The sequence below is a fragment of the Talpa europaea genome (assembly GCF_964194135.1).
Source record: "Talpa europaea genome assembly, chromosome: 11".
In the NCBI taxonomy this organism is placed as follows: Eukaryota; Metazoa; Chordata; class Mammalia; order Eulipotyphla; family Talpidae; genus Talpa; species Talpa europaea.
The window spans coordinates 71,931,160-71,958,908 of NC_140078.1; the positions used below are offsets into that span (position 1 = coordinate 71,931,160).

Here is a 27,749-nt window from a genome sequence, read left to right on the forward strand (position 1 = left end):
ACATCAGCACTGTCTGACCTGCAAGGAGAGTCCTGACAGGCTCTGCCCATGGTAGGTTACCTATAGGAACAGCTGTAACAACTGGTCTAGCCTAGGAGTAAAAAATCTGTTAACAGCACTGGTAGTCCAAGAACTTGAGGGAGTGGCTCTAATCCCCCTCCATGCCTGACTCTGGGCCATAGCCCCACTCCCCACAAAGAATCATCAGTCCCTCCCCTTCACTACCACCCTTCCTCTTGGTTTGACAACTCAGGGTGCTGGGGCCGAGAGAGGAGCCCCAAGTGGATAGCGATGCTCACAAGGGATAAATAGAACTTTATTTTAAATAAACATTTGCACTCTGTACACAGCCCCAGCAGATGCCAGGCTCAGTCATCAGCTGACTTGCGCACGTCAAAGCTGCCACAAGGTCCGCGCAACAGCTCTGCCAGCAGGGCAAGCAGCTGCCCATGCTCCTGCTGCACCCCTGGTGGCAGTGCTGCCAGCTCACTGCGCAGGCTCCGCTCCACCATGCGGCCCAGGGCACGGCGTAGCTCCCTCAGCAGCCGCACGGTGCGTGAGTCACCCTCCAGCCTCAGCAGGTCACTGTCACTCAGTGAGATGGTGGCCCGGCGCCCATCATCTGGGGCAAGAGAAAAGCAGGAGTCAAGGTGAGTCCAGGTCCCTGAGGAGATGGAACAGTCCAAGTTGCTGTGGGGTAGAAGGTCTGCAGGTACTGACCACGGATGTGGACGTCCCCGTCAGTCAGCAGCAGCACAGCTAGTGGGTGCACCTGGGAGGAGTCCCGGACGAAGACGCTGCCATTGGACTTGACAGCCATAAAATACGTCAGCCACCGGCTCCGAAGCCGTGTAGCCTCCCTGAAGGAATATAGGGCTAGGTGAGGCCATCCGTCTGGCCTATCACAGCTGCCCTACCCGCCCTGCCTGCCCCCCACCTGTTAATGGTCGACTTGTGCAGCAGGATGTTGCCTGATTTGGTCCTGTAAGTGACACTGTTGGGCTTAAACTTGCCCTGCCGGGTCACCTTGCCCTGCCTCACCTGCAAGGGGAATAAAGGAAAGAGAGGTGGGCTGAGCAAGAGTTTGGGGATGGGGAAGTGGGCTGGGGCCTGGTAAATCCCCCTCCCTGAGGCATCACCTGGATGAGGTTGGGGTAGAGACCGGCCATCAGCACGCCCTTCACCAGCTCCTCCTCTTCACTGTACTCATTGCACTGGGCTGAGGGCAGGGTGCAGTCTGAGGGCTTCCCCACCAAAAATGCCTCATAAATGTTCTCTGAGAACTGTTTGATGAGTCCTGGGGAGGCAAAGCTGGAGTGAAACAACAGCCCCCTAGCCACAAAGTTAAAGATAGAAGCTCTTTACACACAAGCCCAGTGCAGAGGGAAAGGGAGAAAGTCTATAAGAGGCTGGGCACAGAAGCCTACTGACCGTGGATGAAGCGCAGACTGGGTGCATAGAGCAGGTTCTCCTCTAGGTAGTTCTCACGGGAGCTGCGGTCCTGCCAGCGCAGTACTTCCTCCCAGCCGGCTACAGCCCGCACGAAGGCCAGGTGATCACTGCCACTGTCATGGCTCAACAGTGCCTTCACCTGGGCAGGGAAGGAGAAAGGACCAAGGCCATGGGGCAGGAGCTAACAGGAGGCCACCTCTGACAGAAGGTAGGAAGGAGAGCCAGAGGGTCACGCGACGGGACTGGGTCTGACCTTGTCCACCTCTGCCCGGTTCTGCAGGCTGCTGCTGAAGGGATCACGGGTGAGGCAGGAAACCACCACTAACAGCGGGTGCAGGCAACGGAAGATGGCAGCCAGCACTATGGCCTTGGCCAATCGGGGGTCAGTGGAGATATGAGCCAGTCGCTGCCCCAGAGTGGTCAGGTACTCCCGCTGGTCCAGCACCCCTGCAACAGCTCAGCTGTCAGTCCCACCTCCAAGAGCCCCTCTGCAGCCCAGCCAGGTCCTGCCCCACTCACCAATTTCCTGAAGCAAGATCACAGCCTCATCCACTGCCTTAATGTTTGGACTGTCCACAGCCTTGGAGAGGAACTCCACTGCCTACAGCAGAACAAGACAGATCCCAGCATAAGTCTTGTGTCCTGTCTTCCCTTTCCCAAGGCTGCCCCTGGCCCCAGCCCATCACTGCCATACCGTCTTCTCAGGCATGTGGATTTTGGCTTGCAGCACCAGGTTCTCGAGGGGTGTGCGCAGGATCTCTGGCACTTGGAAAGGGACCATTTTCTCCAACCGGCTACGTGGGAATAGGTGGTAGGCAAAGCCTGACTGACAGCGGCCCGCCCGGCCCCGGCGCTGGATCACGTTGGCTCGTGACACCCACACGGTCTCCAGGCAGGACACCTGGGGGAGGGAGCAGGTGAGCAGCAACACAGACGCCACAGGACTTCCTCAGTGCTTCCCCACACCTGGTCTTTACCTCAATGCTTCAAAAGCACTCTTCTCCCCACCTTACCCCCCACCCCCCCCAACAGGGATACTGAGACCCCACAAGTGTGGCCTTCTTCAGACACACACAGGTCCAAGGCAGATCTGGACTGGGGGCCACCTTGGAACTTGAAGTTCTTCCCCCAGGAGCTGGTTGGGCCCAGGAGATGGGTACAACCTTGGTCTTCAAGTCATAGCGTTCCTCCTTGTGCAGACCACTGTCCACCACGTGCACGATGTCATTGACTGTGATGGAGGTCTCAGCAATATTGGTGGCCAAGACAATCTTGCGCACCCCAACTGGAGGCTGCTGGAATATGGCCTTCTGGTCCATCATAGGGATGTTGGAGTGCACTGGTAGGCAGCAAGAACACACTGGTTTTAGGCACTGCTCCCATCAAACCTCCCTGCAGTAAGGGCAGGGGCAAGAATTTTGACCCCATTTTGATTAAACTGAAGGCTAGATAAACAATATCCTCAGGAAAGGTCATAAAGTCAGCAAAAATTAGTGCATTCTAATCAGAAACCCAGGCCCAGCTGAGTTAATCCCCAGGAACAAGGACAGGAGTGGTGTCTGGGGTCCATGACCCCTTGCACCCAGGCTCTCACCTGGCAGGATGAGGTACTTGCTCTCATGCATGCCCAGGGCCTCCTGGAGGCGTTGCTGCACTCCTTTGATCTCCTGCCAGCCAGGCAGGAAGCAGAGGATCCCACCTGTGAAGGGAGTCTGCAAGCATGAGCTGGTTGCTCCCAGCAGGTCAGGAAGGGACAGGGAAGAGGGAAAAACACCCACCTGGCTCCCCACGGGCATCTATGTGCAGAACCAGATCAGTCACGAGGTCCAAATCGAGGGCACATTCATCCTCAGACTGGGGTGAGGGAAGAGAGACCACAGTCACAGCCCCAGAGCAGGGGGTGGTGCACAGGACATGACTACCATAACTCAGTGAGGCTGGGTACATGTCACTTCCAACTCTGACCATACCCCTTGCCACCCAAGCCTGAATCCACTCCTCTGTTTCTATCAAGGAAACAAGAGGCTTAGGGGAGGGCTCACCAGACCACTGGGCCAGGGAAGTGGGGAATTCATGAGGGAAAGCCAGGAGCCCTGGGCAGAAGCAGCACATAACCTTACCTCGTGGTGCCGGTGCCGGTGTGGGTATTGGTGCTTGCCCAACTTGGCCAGGATGTCCTCCAAGTAGTGCTCCTTGACAGGGTACATGAAACCAGGAACTTTGATGACAGGGCAGCCACCGAAATAGCGGGAGAAGCGCTCATTATCGCCTGTGGCGCTCATGAGCACCAACCGCAGGGCCGGATTGAGCCGTTGGAGGCCCTTGAGCAGAATCAACAGGAAGTCTGTGTTCACGTCCCGCTCATGAACCTCGTCCACAATGACGTGGCTCACACCCTCCAGGCTGGGGTTGCTCTGCAGCTTCCGCAGGAGGATGCCCACAGTGCAGAAGAGCAGGGCCCCACCTCGAGCTGGGGGCTTGCTTTCCAACCGCACCTGGAAGCCCACATTCCGGCGCAGGGTGGGGCCCAGTTCGTGGCTGACCCGCTGTGCCACAGACACAGCGGAGATGCGGCGAGGTTGGGTAATGATCACATTGCAGCGGGCACCTCGGCCCTCAGTCACATAGCGCTCCAGCAGCAGTTGTGGGATGCGCGTGGTCTTCCCACAGCCTGTGTCCCCAGAGATGACTACCACTGGATGCTGCTCAATGGCACTGAGGATGGTGTCCCGGTGTGGGTCCACAGGGAGCTGGGGAACCTCCTGCCAGACTGGCCCTCGCCGCCGCCACAGCTCCAGCAAGCTCTGACTCAGACGCACCTCCTCTGCTTCTGACAGAGGCATGTAGGGCTTGCCTGTGATAGGGTCACTCAGGGGTCCTGAGTCCTTCCCCAAAGGCAAGATGTCATCACTCTGCAGCCGGAGCTCTGGGGAGATCCATGAACTGTCCACGGGATACTGGAACAGAAGAGGTAAGCAAAATGGGTAAAGGGAACTACCTTCTTCCTCACTCACTCACAACCAGCCCCTCCACATGATGCACCTGGGTCAGATGTTGTGGCCTAACCCCCTGCAGAGGACTCAGTCCCTGACTTCCCTGGGGAAATGGGCAGTTTCTACAGCCAGCTACTGGTGGAGGCTTTCGGTCTGGAGCAGGCTGGGTGGGAGTGGGCACAGAAGACCTGGGGATGAGGGCAATTCTCTTACATGGTTCAGGAAGGTTTCTATCTTGCGGAGGATGGGCTCAGGCACCTGGATGGTACACGGCCGGCGCTGAGTCTCACCCAGCTCACGCAACGAGGCCAGGTTATACATGGCGTGGGTAAGCGGCTCATTGTTCCGGTCCACCAGGCCCAGGCTCTGCAGAGGGGACACTTAAGGTTTAGTCTAGACAGGCTGAGCCTCCTAGACAGACTCAGGAGCTCTAAAGAGAAGTGCAGAGCAACTTCTTTTCTATGAGATTTGATTTTCACGGTAGAGAAAAGCTGGAAACCAGGAAAATGGAAATCACACAACACAAAATTTAGTTAAAATTTAAGAAAAGCAAGACCTGACATGTCTAAGCACAACAGCCCCAACACCTGCCATGAAGAGTGTCACTGAGAAACCTGTCCCTGAGCAGCTGTACCCCCACAAATTGTCCAATCTAATCTTACCAATTCCCAACGTGGACCTCTAGGACAGGCAGGCCAGCCCCTTACCATAACACACATAGGCCCCCGCTCTGTGTCACCAAAGTCCACCCTACTCCCGCAGCAACCATTCAGATCCAGCTGCCATTCCACCTGTCTGCATGGCACCCATTCCATGTGTGACCCCATTATACAAATGTATCAGAAATTTCCTATGTCTACTTAGGCAACTTGATAAAATAACCCACTGGAAAAGAAATACTGCATGAATCTTATTTTCCTACAGGCCCAAAGCCAGCTCACCAAAGATACAACAGGACACCTCAAGCTACGTGTGTAAAACCAATCCTCCAGCCCTGTGGTCCTGTGTTCCCACCACCATACTGTCTGGATTCTGTTCTCACCCAACACCCAAACAAAACACACCCTCCTTCAATAAGTCTACCCTCCCTCTGGCCTCCTGGCAGACCTCAAGAGCAGGGATGCAGTCTCTGGATGGTGCCAACACAGCCACCTTGCTGCAGGAAAGGCTACCATCCTTTCCCAGGACCTTAAACACTGCTGCCAACTGGAAGTTTCTCCTTCCACCAGAAAGGGCCCAACCACAGAGGCTTCTCACCACCAGTGCTTGTGTCTATCAGACTAAAATTCAGACTTCCTCAAAGTTCTCCCCATTAGCCCTAGTTTCACCCTCCTGAGTCAGATATACAAACACAGCCATTCTCTCTTCCACTCGCCAAGCTCTCACTACCTCTCACGCCAGCTTTACCAACAATGCAGCTTCCAGAACCAAACATGCACCAAAGTATATCTGACCAAGGTATTCACAGTGAAACGGGATCCCTTTCCTCTCCTGTCCCTGGCATGGTTCAGGCTATTCATCTGTGTGTCACAGCACACAGCACATCTGTTTCTCCAGATGTGTGCCATTCAAAATGATGAGTTTGTCTTCTTCCAGCTTCACCCAGGTTCTGGGCAACAGCACCAAGAAGGCTGAGCTCACCTGAGGCAAACCCACTCTCATCCACTCTCAGAGGAACTATAGGAAAGTCTTGTAACTGGACTTTCAAACAGGCCCAACAGACAAGGCTCGGACAACAGATATTTCCATACCCAGGCCAAAGGCCAGGTAGTATGGTGGATTTCATTTCCTGGAAAAAGGACGAACTTCTCAAGGGTAGCAAGGAGCCCATGACACATGCAGCATACCAGGAAGCCCCTTGTCTCACCTTCAGTTTCTTGCAGGCCAAGGCGGCCGCCTTATTCTCAGCCTCTGCTTTGCGGCGTCCTTTAGCGACAAAGGTCATGGGACAGGGCCAGAGCAGGGTGAGAGTGGACAGCTTGGTCTTAGTGCCCACAGTATGGAACTGCATGAGGTTCTACACAGAAGGAAAGGTGGTTATTAAAAAGCAGGAAATAAAGTATCTGGGCATTCTCACAATGTGAAGAACCCAGAGATGGAATTAACCCTCATCTCAGCAGGTGCCAAACATCAGGCGCATAAGAAGTCCACTGAACTGGCAGAAGCAAGAGGCCATAGGGCAGTAGCTCATCGTCCTGGGCTGGCTTCTGCTATACTGCTATTTTATAGCAGATGGTGTCTGGGCAATGGCTCTATCTGCCTTCGTAGCCCACAGTCTCTGAGCACCTTAAGACAAACAGAAATGGTGGCAGCCACAGGCTTAAGCTATCAGCATGAGTGGACAACCAGGCATGGCACCAGAGGGATCCAAACAGCCTTGCACCTGGAGAGAAGCTCTACTTAACCAAAGCCCCTCAGGCCTGGCAGCAAAGATAAAATTCACACTTCAGCAAGAGAGCTGCCCATGCCTGACCCCCCTCTTCCACTCCTGCCACCTTTGAAGAGAGATGGTGCTTCCACTCCTACCGTCCCAGCCCACTCCCTGTGCTCTTCCTATGTTTGGACTTCCATTCATTTCATCCTTGCTACTTCACCCTCTTCACCTTCTGAGGGTCCCAAGTTCCCACGGCTGGGCTAGGCAAGAGGTATCCTTGATCCTGCCACACACCTGTAGTTTCCCTCCTACTTAGGCTTGGGGAAAACCAGATAAAAAAAGATCCTCCTAGTTACACACCTTCCAGGAGACCCAACTTACCTTGGCTGTGGAGGATGATGTTGCAATCTGAATCACCTTGGCCAGAAGGTTCTTGGGAAGCGGAAACTGGGTCAGAGCCCTAATAGCACTGTCGTCATCTGTCATTTCAAAGGAACCCCCCCTGGGAGGACCAAAAGTTTAGGTGAATAAGTTTTATCTCCTCCTGGGCCAACTTCACCTCAGGTTCTGAGATCCAGAGTACTAGGAATCGTAGTGTTGCAGCAAGCAGCCAGGAGCATTGAAAGAGAGAGCAGGCTGAGCATCTCTGTTGGCCCATGATCCGCTCACAGACACAGAGCATGGATGATGCTCCCTCAGCTCCCCTCAAAGGATGACAGGGCAGGGGGCAGGAAAAGTAATTGCTGGGGCTCTGGGAGATCTGAGTGTGCTTAAGGAAGGTGACATGAGGCTGTGAAAGCCAGCCACACAATTAAGACCACTACTGGCTCTCTCCTAAGAACAGGCAGATATAGCAATGAATAACAGGGCATGCAAGCCGTGTGGATCTTCCCATCTCAGAGAAGGATCCCAAGGAATATCCCTCAGTCGCCACCTTAAGGTGCACCCAGCTTCCCTTACATCCCCTACTCCAATTCCAATTGTACCTGGAGTCCCTGAGTGGGGTGTGGGAGTCCTGCTGGGTCATGGACAGGAAGTCAGTGACATCAATGGTCCCTTCCTCCAGCTCTTCCTCCTCATCCTCTTCTTCCTCTCGGCCCAAAGAGCGGGATAGTCCCCCAGGCCCCCCTGGTCGGATACTTTCAGGATTCAGCTGCCGCCAAGAAGTGGGTGGCATGGTGGGTTCTGGACGCCACCAGCTATCAGCCGGAGAGCCAAAGCGATCGGCTAGCACACGGTATTTAGCTGCATCAAACAGCTCATTCCGGGGACCCAGCAGACCCCAGCCCTAGGGGGTAAAGAGGCATTGTGAGGGTCCATAGCATCCTCATACCTTAGTTTGCCTGGTACATGCCCAGTTACACCTTAAGTTCCTCATCTGTAGGAATTGTGCTTTTTGACCTGTCTACCCACCTCAGCCCCTAGTCCAGAACTGGGCATAGAGAGAACACTTTAAATGTCTAGTTTTGACAGATGAAAATAACAAAGTAAATTCTTATACCTATTAGACAAAAAACAAGACCACAAAGGACATCAAGGAAGCAGATGCATTCAGAGTGATCTAGGAAGCTTCAGTGAATACAGCAATTAGGAACTATGTGGCCCACAGCATAGAACAGATACACCTTCTGACACAGAACCCAACACTAGGACCACATGTTAGAAATAATTTAAAGGCACTTATACAGCAATATTATTTGTGAGTATATCTTCTTTCTTTTCCTAAGAAAATATCAAAACATTTTTCATATACAAATCAACATGCCGTAACCTGAGCATCATTAGGAAGAATAAGACCTGATTCCTGCCCTCAAGAAGCAGAGAATCTAAGAGGCAGAATAGAAATGCAGGCAACCAGGGTCTAAGGAACAAAAAATTAAATGAGAAGTCAAAACAAGGAACACTATGAATAAAGTACAGGTTCAACTTGAGATTGGAGAAGGCAACACGACTCAAGCAGGTTTGTGAGACTCCAGCCCTTTGATAGTGGTTGACTGCACCAGAGTCCAGGTACATTGCTATGAGCCAACAGACCCAGCATCCATAGGATCAAATCAAAATTCTTTACTGTGATATCGAAGACACTGGGGTGCTGGCTCCCACTTACTTGTCAATACCATCTGACCAAGCGCTCAGACCAAACATTCACGTTCCTCTCATTTGATCACATACATCCTGGTTTCATGCCTCTGTATCCTGATCCATTCCTGGCCCCTCGCAAATTCTAAAAATAAGCCTGCACTCTTCAGGAGGCTGAGAAGCATTTCACTCCTCATGTGTGCGCCTCCCCTATGGGCTGCGGCTACTCTAACAGCTTTCTTAATTACCTGTGTGTTGGTGTTGTTGGCACCTTGAACAAAGCGTGAGGGCAATACTTAATAAATATTCTCGTTTGGGGGGAAACAAGAAGAGTTGAAGAAGAGAGAGTGTCAATGTTGAAGAAAGAAAAGGTTATGGACTCCAGAATAAGGACTCATAACAACAACATAAAACAACCCAATTAAAAAAATGGGCAAAGAGGCCTCCCCGGTGGCGCAGCGGTTGAGCACTGGGTTGCGAAGCTGCCCGCAGCCTCTGCAGCGCCAGTTCGCTCGCGAGGGTCCCACATGGCACGCAGACCTCTCCTGCTGCCCGCTGCTCCCCTCAGCAATGTACTTCGTCAGTCTGCCTGCTCCGCTCTCTGCTCTGACTCTGGTGAATTCTCTCACCCTCCCGCATCTCTGACTATACCCAGTGCTTGTATAAATAAATAAATCTTAAAGGACTGATCACAAAAATCTGCAAAGAGCTGATGAGACTCAGCAACAACAAAGAAAATAATCCAGTCAAAAAATGGGCAGAAGAGCTTAAAAGAAACTTCTCTGAAGAGGAAATGCAAATGGCCAACAGACATATGAAAAAATGTTCAACATCCCTTGTAATCAGGGAAATGCAAATCAAAACTACCATGAGATACCATCTTACACCAGTGAGAATAGCACATATTAAAAAAACTAGCAACAGCAAATGTTGGCAAGGTTGTAGAGAAAAAGGAACTCTTCTACACTGTTGGTGGGAGTGCAAACTGGTCCAACCACTATGGAGAGCTGTGTGGAGATTTCTGGACCTACTAAACATAGAGCTTCCATATGATCCAGCAATTCCACTCCTAGGTATTTACCCGAAGGACACAGAAACATCAGTTCCAAAGAACACCTGCACCCCTATGTTTATAGCAACACTCTTTACAATAGCTAAGCTTTGGAAACAGCCCAAATGCCCAAAAATAGATGACTGGATCAAGAAGATGTGGTACATATACACCATGGAATATTACTCAGCATTCAAAAAAGATAAACACATGCAATTTGCATCAACATGGATGGCGCTGGAAGGGATCATGCTCAGCGAAATAAGCCAAAAAGAAAAAGAAAAATACCAGATGGTCTCACTCATAGCAGGAATCTAGAAAACTTAAATAAGGGACCAGGAAAATGAATAACTATAAGAAAGTGAAAATCAAAATCAACAAAAAACTATGAACCAGAGACACTTTTTGGGGGGTGGGAAGGGAGGGATTGGGGCCAGAATGGGGGGTTTGCAATTGTATGGGGGAATATAAAAATAAAATTTATTAAAAAAATAAAATAAAATAACACTAAATAAATAAATAAATAAATAAATCTTTAAAAAAAAAAAAAAAAAGGGCAAAGGATTTCTCCAAAGAAGATAAGAGAATTTCTCTTTTTTTGACATTCTGACCTGGCAGTTTTTTGTTGTGGGGGGCTGTCTTATGCAGTGTAGGATATTTAGAGGAATCCCTGGCCTCATCTGGCCATCACCAATGTCTCTAAACACAACCAAATGTCCCCTGGGATGTAAAGCCATTCCCAGTGGAGAACTCCCAAGGCAGAGCAATCCTATGACATGGAGACTTCTGAGACAGTAAACACAGGATGGCAGAACCTCTAAGAGATAAGATTTTTCCAGGGAGAAGAGTTAAAGAGTAATGTTTACAGAAGATGGGAAAAGATGAGCTTTGAGTGAACCAGAGGGGAGAGCAGGTATAACCCCTGGGGCATAGAAAGAGCTGCTTGGGAAGTGCCAAAGCCATAAAACATTCAAGCTGAGGGAAAACTCAAGAGATTGATGAGTCTGGAAAAGTTATTCTAATCATCAAGAATCACCTGGCAACCACTTCCAGGATGTGTAGGTAACCAGCAATTGTGACCGTGGCTGCAATACCAGAGTGGAGAAAATGTGAACCACAAGCACAGAAAATTGTTGGCAGTGAAGCAGGGCTGAGGGAAGCGATCAGAACACTGAAGTATTTCTGAGGCCTACAGAAAAGAATCAGGAGAGGAAGGATCTGAAAATCAAAAGGATGGGGGAGGGGACAGAGAACAGATACAGAAAGGGGAAAGAAAAAAAAAAAAGGAAGAATTTTGAGGGGAGGGGTAAGGAGAATTTCTTCCTCAAATAGAGAAAGGAGGCAGAGAAAATGCAGATCTGGAGCCCATGAGCAAAAGAGAAGCTCATCCAAAGCCCTGCCTTTGTCAGAGCAGAGATGAAGACCTAGGAACTGGAGGAAGACATAAAGTTGGCAGAGCCACGAAGGGACTCAATGAAGGATGGATATAAACAGGTTGGTGAGAAACACTGCAGATCTGATAAATGCTGGTAAGTCAAAACCTGAAGGGTAACCATGTCCTACCACTGGAAAGTGAGAGAAGTCACTAGCATGCTTCCACTACAACAGAGAGCTAGGACTACAGGGAAAACTCACATGAAATAATGAGAAAAAAGAGAAAGCAAAATGGCAATATACCCATGGTATTGTACTTAGGAATGTTTCTTTGTAAGGGGTTCTTCTTTGTGGTTGCATAACCACAAAAAAGTAGATTCAACTATGGTAGCAATAAATAAATAAATAAATAAATTCCCCCACTGGCTGAACACTAAGAATAGAACCATGCATAAAATGGGAAGTGTTCAAGACAGGTAAATGGGTGAATACCCTGTCAACCTCTACCTAGATGCACATGGCACCAAAGAGACCATAACAATAGTGGCAGGGAATTTCTTAGGAGGGAGAGATCTACATGGCTTTAGCCAGGGAAGGGTCACCTTGAACAGCTGGCAGGCCGCGGCTGCAGCCTGCCGCTCAGCATCAATCTTCTTGCTGCCATAGCCTTCTACCTCCACGCTCTTAGGCCACTTTATGTGGAGGGTGACTTTCTGGGGAAGAGAAGAGAAAATTAGGATGCTTGCTTCTCCAGACTACAAAACTGTTACAATCACATGGAGACGCAACAGCAGAGCCGTGGACCTCACAACAGAGTTGAGAGTGCAGAAGAGAATTCCAAACCCATCATTAACTCCTCACAAGGTTCTAACAAGTCATTTGTCCCATCGCAAGCCATTTTATTTCTTCAAACTGCCAAAAGGTAAGCTGGGACCCATCTTTATTAAAAATCTTCGCCACAATGGTTTATATGCATGCTTTTGTGGATCCCAGAACCTACAAGAACCTAGGCACAGGATTCTCTAACCTTCTGCACTCCTAGTTAATCTTTTTAATTTTTTGTTATTTCATTTTGTAGACCTAGTTAATCAATGGGGGACCAAAACCAGGAATCAGTGCAGAGGTCTGTCTTACACAAGGTAAGAATGCCTCACTTCACCTGCCCTTTCCCTAAACCAGGTTCTTCTTCAAATCTAGCTTTTGCTCTGAGGTCCTTTGTTGATTATTATCAATTCAGAAAACTCACACATGGTGACCTCCTTGACACAGATATCAGAGGGAGAAAAGGGCACCCACTCTCCATCCTGACTCAGACCAACAGTTCATCCTGGTAACCAAAGAGTTACCTTTTTCTTGGGTCCATTTGTGTGCACGTAGACCAGTTTGTCTTTTGCATGTGAGATGCCAAGTGCTCTTCCAATCACACTGTTGAGAAGGTTTTTGGGCTGTGGAAATTCTTTTAATAGGTCCCTAGAAGCTAGGAAAATAAGAACAAAAGCATTATAGTTGTTCTTTTTCTTTTAAAAATTCAGTGGGATGTGTCAGGGCAACCCTGGGCTAGATACTGAGGATGCTGGCTCATGACCTCAAACCACCCAGGATCATCTTGGAAAAGGAGGAATGCCTTCAAAGTTTACAAGGGCCAGTGAGATCATACCCATTTGTAGGACCATCTCCTGACAGTTCTGAGACCCACAACCCAGAGGAGAATCAGCCAGCATCCTCGTCCCCAGCCAAGCTCTCAATTCAATACATCAGCTACAGAAGGCTACAAATATAACTGCCCCCCCCTTGTCTGATGTCTGAAAGAAGGCACTAAACAAACAAAAAAGTCCACTGCACACACAAACTGGAGATCAAGACAATGCAAGGCTCCTCCTAAAATAAGACACACAAAAGGAAGAATTAGCCCCAGAGTCTATCAGGCCCTACAGTCAGCTTTTTGCTAGGGCACTGATTAGGGACCTCCATCACTGAAACACAGGCTACTGTTCCCTATTGTTTACTGGAGTTAAGGAGAGACAAGAAGCTCAGACACTCTGAGAAGTGCCTCACTTTTTAAAATTTGTACTTTGGATTAATCCCAGAGCACAAACGGGTGAGACTTCCACTACAGGCAATTTGTTCGAGACACAGGCCTTAGCCGGGCCATGAAAAAGCCCCCTGTGAGGGAATAAAGACACCTTTCAAGAGATACAGGGTCACAAACCAATAGAGGAGCAGAAAACCTTCCCATTCTCCACCCAAACTCTGGCATTACACTCAACTTTAAAACAGCCCCAAACAGGAACTTTGTAGGGGATGCATACACACACATGTGTACCTGCAAAGACTGATCATAAACTTCCTGGGGAGCTTTTTGACAGCCTTAGACACCCTGATCGCCACACAGTATTTTGATAATGGAAGAAGGTTCTGTATTTTTGAAAAATCTCCCCTGGGGGTTCTGCTGTAACTCTGCTGCAGGGGTAGGGGCTGTTTCATTGAACAGATTCCTACATCAACTGGTCAGGAGGAAGGATTCTACATGATCCAATCTCCCTCTAAATGGTAACTTATAATTTAAGAATCAAGTAGTCAAGAAACTGCATGTAAGACAAATCAAAGGGGATTGATCCTACATAAAGACCCAACTCTTAAGTAGCCCACTAGACCCACAGGCACAAACAACAGATGTGTACTGGCACTCCATCCAGCTTTCTGAGGCAAGCTGAGGCTGGCCCTCTTTAGCCTTCCATGATGGACAGAGATGCTCTCACCAGTTTCACTCGCTGTATCATTCAGGAGGTACAACACTGGGGTCCACTGAAGTCACTGGAGTCTCTAAGATCCTTAAGTCCCAGGTGTATTTTGAGGTCTTTCCCATACTGGTGAGGCTTGCTAAGCCTTGATGCTCTAACCCTTGACCCCCCACCCTGGCAAAGCTTGGACTTTACCAGTTTCCCCGCAGTCCCTGGAGAATCAGCAACTCTCACCTATTTTTTGCGAGATGCAGTTGCTCCACTCTTAGAGGGGTCCACTTAGACCTGAGCCACATTTAGCTTGACAGCAGTAGGGCTGCCACCCACTGGCGCATGGAAGTCTCGGCCACCATCAAAGAGAGGGCCCGCCAGGCTCGGCCCCAGCCTAAGCCGCTAGCTCTACCACCCCACAGTCAAGGGCGCCGCGGCCCCGCCGCCCCCAGCTCTGCCCTCACCCAGCTCTGCCCTCACCGTTCACCATGCTTTCGTCGCCTTCCCTGGTACCACCTTGAACCTCCCCTGCCTCGACCTCGGCGACCTCCTTGATGTGCTCGGGGCGGGAGCAGCCTGATGAGAGGCCGCGTGAGCGTCCCTGTCGCCCAGTCGTGCGGGGACCCGGCGGTCGCAGGCGCGGAGAGACGCCGGCAGCCAGCGACATGAGCCTCTTGGCCGCCGCCATCGCGCTCCCGCCGGCCCCCGCGGCCCCAGAGTCTGACAAGGACAGGGCAGTCCGGCAGGGGCGGGCGGACTAAAGCTGTGCGCCCCCTGCTGGCTGGGCGGACCCGGAACCAAGCGAGGCAGCGTGGCTGCCCAGCTCTGGCCTCGCACAGTCCAGGCTCCAGTGGGAGGGTGGGCAGCCAGGCCGCGGCTCCGCCCAACTGAAATCCCTTCCCTAGTTAACAGACAGCGCCTCATCTGAATCGGAGGCAGGAAGAGATATCTTGCGAAATAGTGCAGGTTTCAGCAAAATGTTCATCCAAGAAAAGGAACTTGAATTCTTTCTAGGTCCCATCCTTGCTAGTAAATAACTCTCACCTACCTATGCCAAAAATTGGCTTGCACTTAGACCAGAGAGTAAGAAAACTGCTGAACTAGGGCACCCCCGCCCCATTTAACGACTTACAAAGTAAACCTGCTGAAGAATCTGGAGGCAGGACAAGGAAGACCTCTTGAATACAAGCAGACCAGATTTAATTCCCAGAGCTGGAGTCAAAGGTGAACAATATCCAGCTTGAACACTGTGCCTAAGAACTAAGCTCGTCCACCAGTGAGAATATGAAGCTGCTGTTCCTTGATTGAAAACCAAATAAGCTTCTGTATCCAAACCACTATGCTTGGGTCCAAGCCAAGACCATTTCACTTCTGCCTCTTAAGGCACTGAGGAGCAGGGCTCTGAGTTGGCTAGGAGTTACACCAGCTGAGCCTGTATATAGGGGCAATGAATGTGACTGCAAGGGGACTCAAGTCTCAGTCCTTTGGCTGGAGGCTGAAAATGCAGTTAGAGACAGGCTGAAAGGGAGGGCTTTGCTTGATAACTCTAGACCTGACTCAGATTATCCCCTGGAGAGCTTTTTAAAACACTGCTGGAAGCTACTTCTAGAGCTACTTATTAAGTCTAGAACCTGCTTTTTAAATAATTGGCTGAATGACACTGAGGCTGCTAGTCTGGAATTACATTTTGAGGACAGCTGACTAATGGCAATGACACTGAATATAAGTCTCAACACTTGGGCTTTGCCCCAACTGCCACCTGCCAGCTATGAACCTTAGGTAGTTTCATCAAGAGAAAAAATTAAAACAAACTTGGCATGGCTGTGGTTAGTATAAAATGGGAAGTTCTGGAAAGTGGCTTTGATTTCCTAGAGAAGTCCCTGCCCTCTGAGGTCTGAGACAACACAGAATGGGCCTCTTAGAGACAGACCCAGGGCAGGGTGGGGTAGCTTCAACTCTTACGCCTCCCTTTCTTCCTCAATGAGTTTTTATCAAGAAAGTGGTGAAAGGGAAAGTGGCCTTGGCAGCAATGGTCTGACTTAGCAAGAAGACACCACTAACTCCATCAAACACCCTAATCAGATCATTCATACTGGGATGGCAAGATCTTTGGTATAAAACATGATTCGCTCAGGGCTTTAAATTTGGCCAAGTAGGGCCTCCCTGGTTAAGCACCGCACTATGAAGCAATCCACAGCCTCTGCAGCATGAGTTCGATGCCTGGCCGGCCACATGGAGCAGCAGACCTTTCCTGCCTCGCCCGCTGCTCCCCTCAGCAGTGTATTTCAGTCAGTCTGCCTGCTCTGTTCCCCCGCATCTCTGGCCTGTACCCCAGCTCTTGTATGCATTAATAAAATAAATCTTAAAAAAAAAATTTGGCCAAGTAAATTTTATTTTTTTATTTATTTTTTTTTTAAATTTTTTTTTTTTTTTTTTAGAGGCATGTTTTTATTTATTTATTTATTTACTTGTTCATTTGTTTTGTTTATACATGCACTGGGTACAGTCAGAAGCGCAGGAGGGTGAGAGAATTCACCAGAGCCAGAGCGGGGAGCAGAGCAGGCAGAATGACTGAAGGACACTGCTGAGGGGAGCAGCGGGCGGCAGGAGAGGTCTGCGCGCCATGCGGGACCCTCCTCCGGTGGCCTGGGAGCAGCCGGGGATCGAACTGGCGCCACAGAGGTCGCGGGCAGCTTCGCAACCCAGCGCTCAACCGCTGCGCCACCAGGGAGGCCCTGGCCAAGTAAATTTTAATTTGTCAAAAGCTAAAGCATCCACCCAGCTTTAGGAGTAGTTTTTTTTTTTTTTTTTTTTAAGATTTATTTATTTATTTATATAAGCACTGGGTACAGTCAGAAGCGCAGGAGGGTGAGAGAATTCACCAGAGCCAGAGCGGGGAGCAGAGCAGGCAGAAGGACCCAAGTACACTGCTGAGGGGAGCAGCAGGCGGCAGGAGAGGTCTGCACGCCATGTGGGACCCTCCTCCGGTGGCCGGGGAGCTGCTGGGGATCAAACCGGCGCTGCAGAGGCTGCGGGCAGCTTCGCAACCCAGTGCTCAACCGCTGCGCCACCAGGGATGCCCTTCAGGAGTAGTTTTCAAAGATTGTTAGCAGCCCAAATTTCAGAAGAATCCAGAAGCTTATGAGAGCTAATAGTGGCAGCAGTGACTAAGGTCAATTTGAAAACTGTAGTATCTGGAAGCCAAAAGCAGACAACAGGCTAGACAGGAAGACCACATGTAGAAAGTGGGTCTGGGCCCATCCTGGTGCTTAGGAACTTTCAGTGTAGCACTCTGCTCTGTCACCTAGTTTAAGGTGAAATGCTAGGATTTCATTAATCTGTTCTCAACAACACAGCCAAAGTGGAAAAATATAAACCGAGCAAGATTGGCCATGAATTAATTGTTTAAGCTAGGTGATAGATACACGGGGGTTCATTATGCTGTTTTCTCTATTTTAGAAAACATTTCAAACAAACGCTTGATATTTTAGGGGGAAAAAGTGCCAGGTGATGTCAACAAACTACTTGGGTGTTAGGGAGCTCTTTATCCTCCTTTCCCTACTCTGCTACTTCATGCGACCTCTAACAGTTGGTATGACCTTGTGCAAGTATCTCATCTCTATAAACCTCATTGCCTCTTAAAAAATGAGGGTAATTCTTTGACCAGCTCTTGCAAACCTTTTAGATTCTGTGGTCTTCTTCACAACAGTCTAGAGCCTGGGATGCCAAATACAGCCTGTAGACCAAATCTGCCACCACATGTTTTCATAAAGTTTTACTAGAGCAGAGTCATGTTTATTTGTTGGGTATTATCTATTACTACACTCATAATGGCAGTGGTAAATGGCTACAAGAAAAATCATGTGGCCCACGAAGCCTGGAATATTTACTCTTCGAACTTTAAAGAAAAGTTTTCTGACTCCTGGTTTAGAACATCTTGAAGAACATTAGAAGGGCCTATGCATGTCCTCCTTCCTTTCCACCAATAGTAAGCCTTCTTCCACTCTCCATTCTTTGGGGAGAGAAAGTTGACTCCTTTGCCAGGAAGAAAGGAGGGAAGTTCTGAAAAGAGAAAGGGTTTACTGGCTCACAGAACTCTCCAGCCACTTCTAAATCAAGCACATCTGGTACTAGATATGCCAAACTTCTGGCAGCATGCATTTAAGGTGCACAGGACCTGAATACACAGGAGCGTCTCTTAGGAATCTAAACTTTGGAGGCCCTAGGAAGAAGCAACAGGAGGAAGTTGAAGATACTCTAGAGTTTGGTCAGAACAGAGAACTTCTGGAGGAAAGTAAGAGGCATGACCAATACCTGAAGAAACCAGAGGTCAGCCAATGCTCTGTCAACTTAAACATAGATATTTTGTGGGTGGTCAAAATGGCAAGAAATTGTCCATCTGGTTGGCAACAAAAAGGTAAGGGAAGCCACAGGTGCCAGGTGGGCACATTGACTATCCTACCCATAGTCACACCTTCCCATTCATATCTGAAAAGTCACAAGACCCCTTGAGAAAAACCACTATACCTAGAAGAGGAAATACATCTGTATGAGGGGATGGACAGGAAAGACCAGTACTGGCCCCCAGGATTGTTATCCCATGTCACTTTTGTGTGTCCTACCTCTCAGATCTAGGTAAATGGGGAAGATTCCCAGGGGAGGCGTAAAAAAGGATTCCCAGGGGAGGATAAAAAAGGATTCCCTCTTTTTTATCTCGAAAAGAGGGATTGGTAAGAAGTTGACAGTAGAGAGAGAGAGCATACTGGGGAAAGAAGGTGATCATATTTTCCAATTCAAATCTTTCTCTGCTGGGCACTATAACCTATTCAAGTAGCCATCATTTTCTGAGTGTTGCTTCCCTTATTTGAACACCAGAAAGACTGTTTCTGGCACACACTGCCTTCTTAAGGGCAGAGGTACTAGCAAAGCCTCTAGGGAATGAGAAAGCAAAGCAGAAAGTTCCAACACTTATATATGCACTTATATATAGCTTCTATGTTGAAGAAACACAGCTAAAAATGAGAGAGAGAAAGGGAAGGCAAAGATGCATATACCCATGGATGTCTTCTGGAGGCACAGCTGTGAGGAGACAATGGGGCTAAGGTGGGCTGGGCTCCGCTGGGGCAGACAGCACACAGGGCTTGCTAGGTCACCCCACAGGGAGCAGCTGCCTTCTCCTCTGCATGTGCTCAAGGAGGTATGGCTTAGCTGTGCTGCCTGGGTAATCCCAACTAACCATCTATACGCTTAGCCAAAGCACATCTGACACTCTCAGAGCCACTCACCTGCCATGTTGGAAATGTTAACGTTCAGCCTTTTCGAGTTACAGGGCATTTTAAGAAAGAAAAAAAAAAGGGCAATCAACTCTTGTTTTGGCAACGGTAGGGGTGGCATTTCTTTAAAACCTAAGTCAAATGGTCAGAGGGGCCAGAAGTACTTATTTCTATATTGCTCCATAGACAGGGCCACTGCCTTGGATGGTGCATGTGGAAACTGCCTGGCAACATGGCAGTAGTGTGGGCTGCAGATATGGAGGTGCTCTGTGCTCCCCAGACCCTTCCTGACTTCTTGACCTTCAAAGCACTTTACAGACAGAGCCTATGGTGGATAATCTGTCTTCACATGAGAGAAAGATTCTATGACCTAAAATAGTACTGTTTGCACTAGGCAATTGGAGGGTTGGCATGAACAGCCAGCCAGTGGGCAGAGAAGGGCAGCCGGGTGCACTGGTCTAGACCTAGTGAAGATCTAAGTCTGAGTGAAGAGAGGAGATGCTCACAGGCAGAGGTCTCCCCTGGGTCCTATACTGGCCCTATCCCTAGGTACCAGTGGGACCTTAGGTGAGCTGTCAATTATCTGGGTGCTCTGGCAATCTCCCCAAGCAAAAGGAAAGCCTACCTTGCTAAATAGACTAAAACACAGATTTTCATGTCAGTAAAGTGCTTTGAGGTGCTAGGGGAAGAAGGAAGTGATTTGCTGGGGATCCCCAAAGCCTCCAAGATGGAGGGCACGGGGCAAAGTGATTGTTCTCTGTTCTGTCCCTGCTACAGCACCCTGTACTTTTTGAGCCGCCTGTGCCAGGGACTACCTAGGAGCCTAGAAGATCCAAGCCCTGCAGATTTTCCACACTAGTAATAAACACCCAGACTGAGTCTACGCTCTATTCCTGGTCACACAAAGAGACCCAATGAGATCACAGGGTCGAGCCATTTGGCCAAGAATCATGAAATAACCCAGACCTTCCAATATTCTCTCCCTGAGGGCTCCAACAGCTCTCCTAACCCCACTCTTCCTCACTCGTTTTCCAGCGGCCCAGGGCCCTGGAACCCAGGCTCCTACTGCTGCCCACCTCCCCATAGTCCCTGGCCCAAGTTGATGCTGGAGGCAAGGCTCCTCCCTTACCTCGAGAGATGGTCCCTCCAGGGGCAGGGTTGACACACATGGGTGGAAGACGGGGTGGGGGAAGTTTGCACTGACGCTGTCTGTGCTGGGCCCGATCTGGGGAAAAAGAGAAGGGTATCAGGGCAACATATTTTCACTCCTTACAGTTACAAATCCTCAACCACTCCCTTGGTCACCCATTCCACATCCTGCTCTACAGCTCTGAGTTATGAGGATGAGATGGGACAACCATTGTTGAAAGCTGACAGTCATAGTACCATGCAAATTCCCTGGGTGCTTCCACTTAGTTGTCTTCTATTCACAGTAGCTAGCCCTGTGTCTGCTATGGGATCCCCAGGTCTGAAATTATTCTTTCCCTCTAAGAATAGAGTAAGAAAGGAAGTAATTGACTGTTAGCATCCTCCCTGAGAGCCAAGACCAGATCCACATGTACTTTTCCCTCTTTCTAAAAGTTAACAATTTGCCATTCCAAATATCTCCATTAATTCAGAGATTAACTACTATATTTAAAATAAGTTTTTATATTTTATAATATATGTATATCTTATATACATAAACTAAAATTAAGACATTCATGAGTCTTCCATGGGAAGGTGGAAATATTTGGACAAGGAAGGTATAAACCTTTATATGATCTTTAAAACCACATAAATGGCGGGGCCTCCCCGTGGCGCAGCGGTTGAGCGCTGGGTTGCGAAGCTGCCCGCAGCCTCTGCAGTGCTGGTTCAATCCCCAGCTGCTCCCCGGCCACCGGAGGAGGGTCCCACATGGCGCGCAGACCTCTCCTGCCGCCCGCTGCTCCCCTCAGCAGTGTACTTCGGTCCTTTTGCCTGCTCTGCTCCCAGCTCTGGCTCTGGTGAATTCTCTCACCCCCCCGCACTTCTGACTGTACCCAGTGCTTGTATTAATTAATTAATTAATTAATTAATTAAAAAAAAAACCCACATAAATGGCAAAAATGTCAGTGCCTCACGGTGGGGTAAAAGGTTTATGAGCTCTTTGCTCTCTCTGTCCCATTGGTCTCCAACTATTACAGGGACAAGAGAGAAGCAGAGGGAGACAGCACACACACTACACACTTCACAGCCTGGTCTGCTGCAGAGATGTCCACTTCTGTAGTGCAAATTAGGTCATATACAATTGGAAAATAGGGGAATGATATCACTAAACATAAAAACCTTTGGTTCAAATGTAATTTTTCCATGGTAAAGGAACTGGAAAAGTTCAGGTGGAATTGTAATTTTCAGCAGGAAAAAAAAAAAGCTTTTCCACTATAGTTTTTAAAAATTTAAGAATTATATTTAAAAAAAAATCTTGGTTTTTAAAAATTGAGTGCATGTAGATATATGGGTGTTTGCTATGCAATTTCCTCAGCATTTCAGTATTTTTGAAATTTTTCATAATAAAGTGGTGGGAAAGGAAGCAAGTACCTGCACTCAGGTCCTCATCCCCCACACATCTAGCTGCACACACTTAAGTGCAGCCCCACTGGCTCAGAGCTCCATTTCCATCTGAGCTGCCTCAGCAACTGCCAGTACTGTTCTCATTTGAATATCCTTAGTACGTTTTTTAGTATCACACTGTGCTGCCTGCCTAGGTGGTCCAAAACATCTTCCCAGGCACCAATGATTACTTTTTTCAGACTCTAGTCATAAAATTGCAGCTATACTGTCTCAACTCTACTTTTCCAATAAGCCCTCTAAAAACAGTATGTGATTTTGGGGAAAAAAAATGTATATCGTGTTATGGTAGAAATACCGCTAGGGTCTTCTGGAACAAAATCAAGGATCAAGGTTTATATTGGAACTAATTCTAACTCTGCCTTAAAGCTAAAGTTGGAAATGTCCAGTTCAATCTCCCCATTCCTGTTTGAGTAGGGTCCTCAGTCATATTCAGGGATGAAGAACAGAAAAAAAAGAGGACAAATGACTTGATGATTATTTATTATCTCATTAAACATTTTCAGTAAGGAGAGTAAAGCTGTTACAATCCCACAACAATGCACTGGGTCTTCTTCTGACCAAGTATTTGGAGGAAAATAGCACATTCTTGTTGTTTTTCAAAGTTTTGTTCTGACTGTAAAAGACTCAGCTTGCTCTTGTGACCTGATTCTGATGGATTTACAGCTAAGAAGACAAGAAACCTATGTAAAGATGCTGGCAAAGGCAGTAATAGGTCATTTACCAGGCACATAAGCATGCAATTTTGAAGATATAGGCATGTCTGTTAAATTAAATTAAATAATAGGAAAGATGAAAGCCACAAGACCCAGTGGGCCAGCTGGCTGCAAGGAATTGCTATGCCTATTACTATTAGAAATATCAATGGCGGGCCTCCCCGGTGGCGCAGCGGTTGGGCGTTGGGTTGCGAAGCTGCCCGCGGCCTCTGCAGCACCGGTTCGATCCCCGGCTGCTCCCCGGCCACCGGAGGAGGGTCCCACATGGCGCGCAGACCTCTCCTGCCGCCCGCTGCTCCCCTCAGCAGTGTACTTCGGTCCTTCTGCCTGCTCTGCTCCCCACTCTGGCTCTGGTGAATTCTCTCGCCCTTTCTGCTTCTGACTGTACCCAGTGTTTGTATAAACAAACAAACAAATAAATAAATGAATAAATAAATAGTTTAAAAAAAAAAAAAAAAGAAATATCAATGGCCCATGCCATTGAGACAGTTAACCCCCTGAGTGCCAGGAAGCATCACTGAAGCATAGCTGTCTCTAGTGTATTGTATACAGCAAGTACTCAATTATGCAGCTACATAGCACACTGCAGGCTGAGGCCAGGTTGTAACTCTCCAACAAAACATCATAAGGTTGAATCTCAAATAAATTAACATTTTTATATTTATTAAGGACTTGCCAACTCTAGGACATCAACTTGACTAGGGATGGGCCACAGCAAATGTCTTTCCTATATTATCTCTAGTCTTTATTATACCCCTGAACATAGGAGCTGGGAGACAGATGAGGTAATTAACCCCCAGCTTGTTGTCACTGCGGCCAGATTCAAACCCTAGCGAGTTTGGGCCTCCCCAGTGGCTCAGCGGTTGAGCGCTGGGCTGCGAAGCTGCCCGCAGCCTCTGCGGCGCCGGTTCGATCCCTGGCAGCTCCCCGGCCACCGGAGGAGGGTCCCACATGGCACGCAGACCTCTCCTGCCGCCCGCTGCTCCCCTCAGCAGTGTGCTTCGGTCCTTCTGCCTGCTCTGCTCCCTGCTCTGGCTCTGGTGAATTCTCTCACCCTCCCGTGCTTCTGACTGTACCCAGCGCTTGTATAAATAAATGAATAAATCTTAAAAAAAAAAAAAAAAAAGAAACAAACCCTAGCGAGTTTGACTCAGCTTTGCTCCCAAGGTTTATACTACATTTTCTCTCAAAAGTCAAGACACCCAAGGGAGCTCATAATCTCATCATAGGAACAATGAAACATAGAAAAACTCCATAAGAAATAAAGAGCAGTCCTATATAACAATACAAGTGTCATAACCAACTGCCTAGGCCATGAAACAAACCATAAGTGATACCAGCACACAGAAGATGGAGAAGGTATTTCACCCTGTAGTAAGGAAACCATGAAAGGATAGATTTGCCTAAAGGAAAATATTCATGGCAATGACTAATTAATAGCTTTCCTGGAAACCTTCAAGCACAAAAATGGTTGTTAGCAGGAATATATGTATGTAAAGCAAGGCCCCAAATCAGATTGTATTAAGTACTGAAGCGACTTATTTACTAATATGAATTGTGAGTTTACTAGGTGTCAAGCCTTCTTCTGAACTCTCTACATGTGTTAACTCATCTGATCCTTGGAACAACCTCACGAGGTAGGTACTATGACCTGGCCTATTTAAATCATGAGGAAATGGAGATACAGAGGCTCAGTCACCTGCTCAAGAATCCTCAGTGAGGAGGTAAACCAGGAACATGAGTCTGGTACTCTGGAACTTTTGCTCAGTGAGGCTATGCTACCTTCACTATACTGAACACTAACAATGTCACCCCGACAGAAAGCCTCTCAAACAAATCAATTACCACCCAGAAAGTAAAATCGACAAATGCTTTAAAGGAATTTTGTTCCAATACTCTCACCTGGTACCATCTATCTAGTATGTCAGAGTTTAACAATCCAGGAAAATAGGAAGGTCAAAATTTTATTGGGCTCTCTCCACGTCTTCACAAAGTCAGTAATAGTCATTCAGAGAAACTCCCACTATGAGTGGCCCTATTTTCACGCAAGTGGGCCTCACTTTATAAGTGGGTGGACAACAAAGCCCACTGGTTAGTAAGCAAACACAAGGCAATTAAGTGTACTTAATTTTAGCGCTGTCAACACTAACCTCAACTTCAATGTCTTCTTTTCAGACAGTTAACTAAAAAAACTAGGATAACAGATTAATATTTTCATGCAGTATGAAAAAAGGTAGAGTGCCTGAAAACAAAGAGGCAGGAAGTGGCTGCTCTGAGTCCCCTTACATCCAGCCCTTCCTCTGGCCCCATTCAATAGGTTACAGAGGGCACCACTTGGCCAAGGTTTTCCAGGCCTCTCGGAACATAATTTGGAGAGGAGAGAGCAGTTATAGAAGGCATGTTATGGGTCTCATTTATTTGTAAAATATGGGAAGACAGGAGCCTGACAGTTAGCTGCAATGTATGTGACAGGTCTTTTATAGAGAAAAGCCAAGATTTCATGCTCTTGTCTAATATATACTAAGCCCTCCAGGATCTGGCCCTTAGAATCCTCATGAGATACATCACTTCCTCTATTAGCAACCCTTGATTGCTACCCATAGTCCTGTCATGGCTCAATTCTGCCATTACTTATGCTATTCTCTTACCCCAGCAGATTCTGGAGAGCACTGATTTCAAGACTTGTCAATTTCTATGAACACTAAAAAAACAACTCAATCCTCCTCCAATAGCATTTACTAAGGCCTACCATGTGCAAAATGCTCTGTCAGGTACTGTGAATGACAGAACACAACAGGTTCCAGCTGCAGGGAGATCCAACCCAGTGGTAAAAAATTTAGTTCAGAATAGAGCTAAGCACAGGAAGTACAAATATAATGCTGAGGAAAAGAGGATAGATTGCATTTGATTGACAAAATCAAAAAAGGCTAATGAAGGAAATGCTGGTGTAAGATGCTGGCCTAGAAAAATAGGTATGACTTCAACAGTGACTACATGGATAACAGGATTCTAGGAGAGGGGTGGCAAATATATCCAAATGTCTGGGCCAGGGGTGACACATGTTATGGGCACCATCTAAGGAAAGCTAAGAAAAAAGTTTGGCAAATCACCCAAAGAAGGGGTCCAAGGATGGGGCCTCTCTGGTGGTGCAGGGATTAATGTCAGCACTATCAAACTATCAACAGCCACTGCAGCATGAGTTTAATGCCCAGCCAGGGAGCGAACCCACATGGGGCAGCAGACCTCCCCTGTCTTGCCTGTTGCTCCCCTCAGCAGTGTATTTCAATAGATTTACCTGTTCTGCTTCCCAGACCTTCTCTGGTGAATCCTCCCACCCCCTACACCTCTGGCCTTCATTCCAGTTCCTGTATGCATAAATAAAAAAAAATCTTTAAAAAAAAAAAAAAAAGGGCCTGCCTGGTTGGCACAGCGGTTGAACGCTGGGCTACTAAGCTGCCCGCAGCCTCTGCAGCACTGGTTCGATCCTTGGCCGGCCAGGGAGCAACCTACATGGCACAGCAGACCTCTCATGTCTCACCTGCTGCTCCCCTCAGCAGTGTATTTCGTCAGTCTGCCTGTTCTGCTCCCCGCTCTGGCTCTGGTGAATTCTCTCACCCTCCCGTGCTTCTGATTGTACCCAGTACTTGTATAAATAAATAAATAAATCTTAAAAAAAAAAAAAAAAAAAAGAGATCTAAGGACTATACTGGTAAGGCATTTTCACAGCCTTCACAGTTGCCCATCACAGGGAGGAAGGGCATGTGGTTGGTTACAAGCACAGTTCTGTTACCTTTTCTGAATGAGTCCAGGCTGAACATTTCTGGCCAGGAGGGAAAGCTGGAATCCTAAGAAGAAAAAGGGCCAAGAAGCAATGGTTAATATTTTTGGTCCGGGAACTCAAAGAGAAGACTTCAATAACACAGCACTGTCCAGAAGACCAAACAAATGAAGCTCTTCACTAATGAGCCCCAATTGCTGCACCCAGTTTTAAGGATGGAAGGGCCATCTCCACTCTAGAGTAATTACATGTGTTTCTTTCTAATTGAGAGCTTTCTTCTTTCTCCATCCTAAACTCCCTGTGTCCCGCTAAACAGAAGGGGATACAGTTCATTGTCAGAGACATGTTTCCATCTCATCAAAATACTTGCTGTTTTCCTGGGACTTGTAGGAAAAAATGAAATTCTACATGGATTCCTTTTCTCATGTGACATCAAGAAATGGGACTGATGATTGCCTAATGGACAAACTGGTTTTACTGAGTTTTCACAAAACCTATCAACTTCTCAGGAATGGGATTTGACTGACAGTATCAAAAAGTAGTTGTATAGTGATTCAAAATGAAAAGCTTTTCATGGTAGAATCTCTATGAAATAACAAGTGTTAAAGATTAACTGTCGGTCAAAAATTTTGGTGCATTTTGCTTATTATCACATTTAACTGAGGAATATACCTAGAGATTAAAAAAAAGAAAACAAACAGAAATAAGTAACACTTGATTTAACAATTTTGTTTTTAAAAACATTTAAACTTATAGATGTTTTTAGTACTGTAGAACTCCTGAGATAAGTACAATAATCTCATGTGATCTTAGTTTAAAAACAGCTACACCATGTTTTAGCAAATTAGGATAATGCCTAACATTACTTGAAGTCTAAGGGGGCCTACATTCCTGCTCCTGACTGCTAATCCCTCTCATTCTCAAATCGTGGGGTGTTGGGGGGTAGAGGGCTGACCTGGGGCCGAATCTTTCAGGTCCATAGCAGGTCTGCCCTGATGGCCTCCTCTCCCCCAGGGATGCCGGAAATTTCAGCCGATAGGATATGGTAGCTCAGAGAGAAAACTTCAATACAATATCAACAATGATACAATTTACTGTAAGAAATTACATTCTACAGACTCCTTCTATCCAAATGAAAAGAAAAAGGGTGTAATTTTAGATTCTAATTTTAAACAAAACCTGATTATTAAGAAAATCTAAAACATCTAAATGATTATTATTTAAGAAACAACAATGTGGTCTTGTTAAGAAACTATAAGTTAATTTGCTTGTAAAAAGACATGGTTTTGCTTTTAAAAAGCTTCTGATCCTCTCAATGCCAATGAAGGCACACATAAT

The 27,749-nt window shown here is 47.6% G+C and overlaps 1 protein-coding gene across 3 annotated transcripts; it reads right to left on the reverse strand.

Moving 5' to 3' along the window:
* Positions 1–368: 368 nt before the first annotated feature.
* On the reverse strand, positions 369–27,391 carry DHX30 (DExH-box helicase 30; the record flags this gene model as incomplete). 3 transcript variants are annotated; one of them, XM_084246991.1, is made up of 22 exons in its annotated part: positions 369–622; positions 721–860; positions 938–1,041; positions 1,140–1,297; positions 1,432–1,591; positions 1,706–1,899; positions 1,972–2,053; positions 2,147–2,353; positions 2,616–2,791; positions 3,047–3,151; positions 3,231–3,306; positions 3,573–4,409; positions 4,659–4,811; positions 6,313–6,462; positions 7,201–7,321; positions 7,806–8,107; positions 11,926–12,036; positions 12,670–12,800; positions 19,341–19,369; positions 20,458–20,553; positions 26,424–26,478; positions 27,367–27,391. In XM_084246991.1, 22 exons carry the CDS (start codon positions 27,389–27,391, stop codon positions 369–371), a joined length of 3,666 nt encoding a protein of 1,221 aa, XP_084103117.1. The 3 variants fall into 3 exon arrangements, with proteins under 3 accessions (XP_084103117.1, XP_084103118.1, XP_084103116.1); XM_084246992.1 differs by lacking the exons at positions 19,341–19,369; positions 27,367–27,391 and having other exon boundaries at positions 26,424–26,451; XM_084246990.1 differs by lacking the exons at positions 19,341–19,369; positions 20,458–20,553; positions 26,424–26,478; positions 27,367–27,391 and adding an exon at positions 14,536–14,903.
* Between the last annotated feature and the right edge of the window lie 358 nt (positions 27,392–27,749).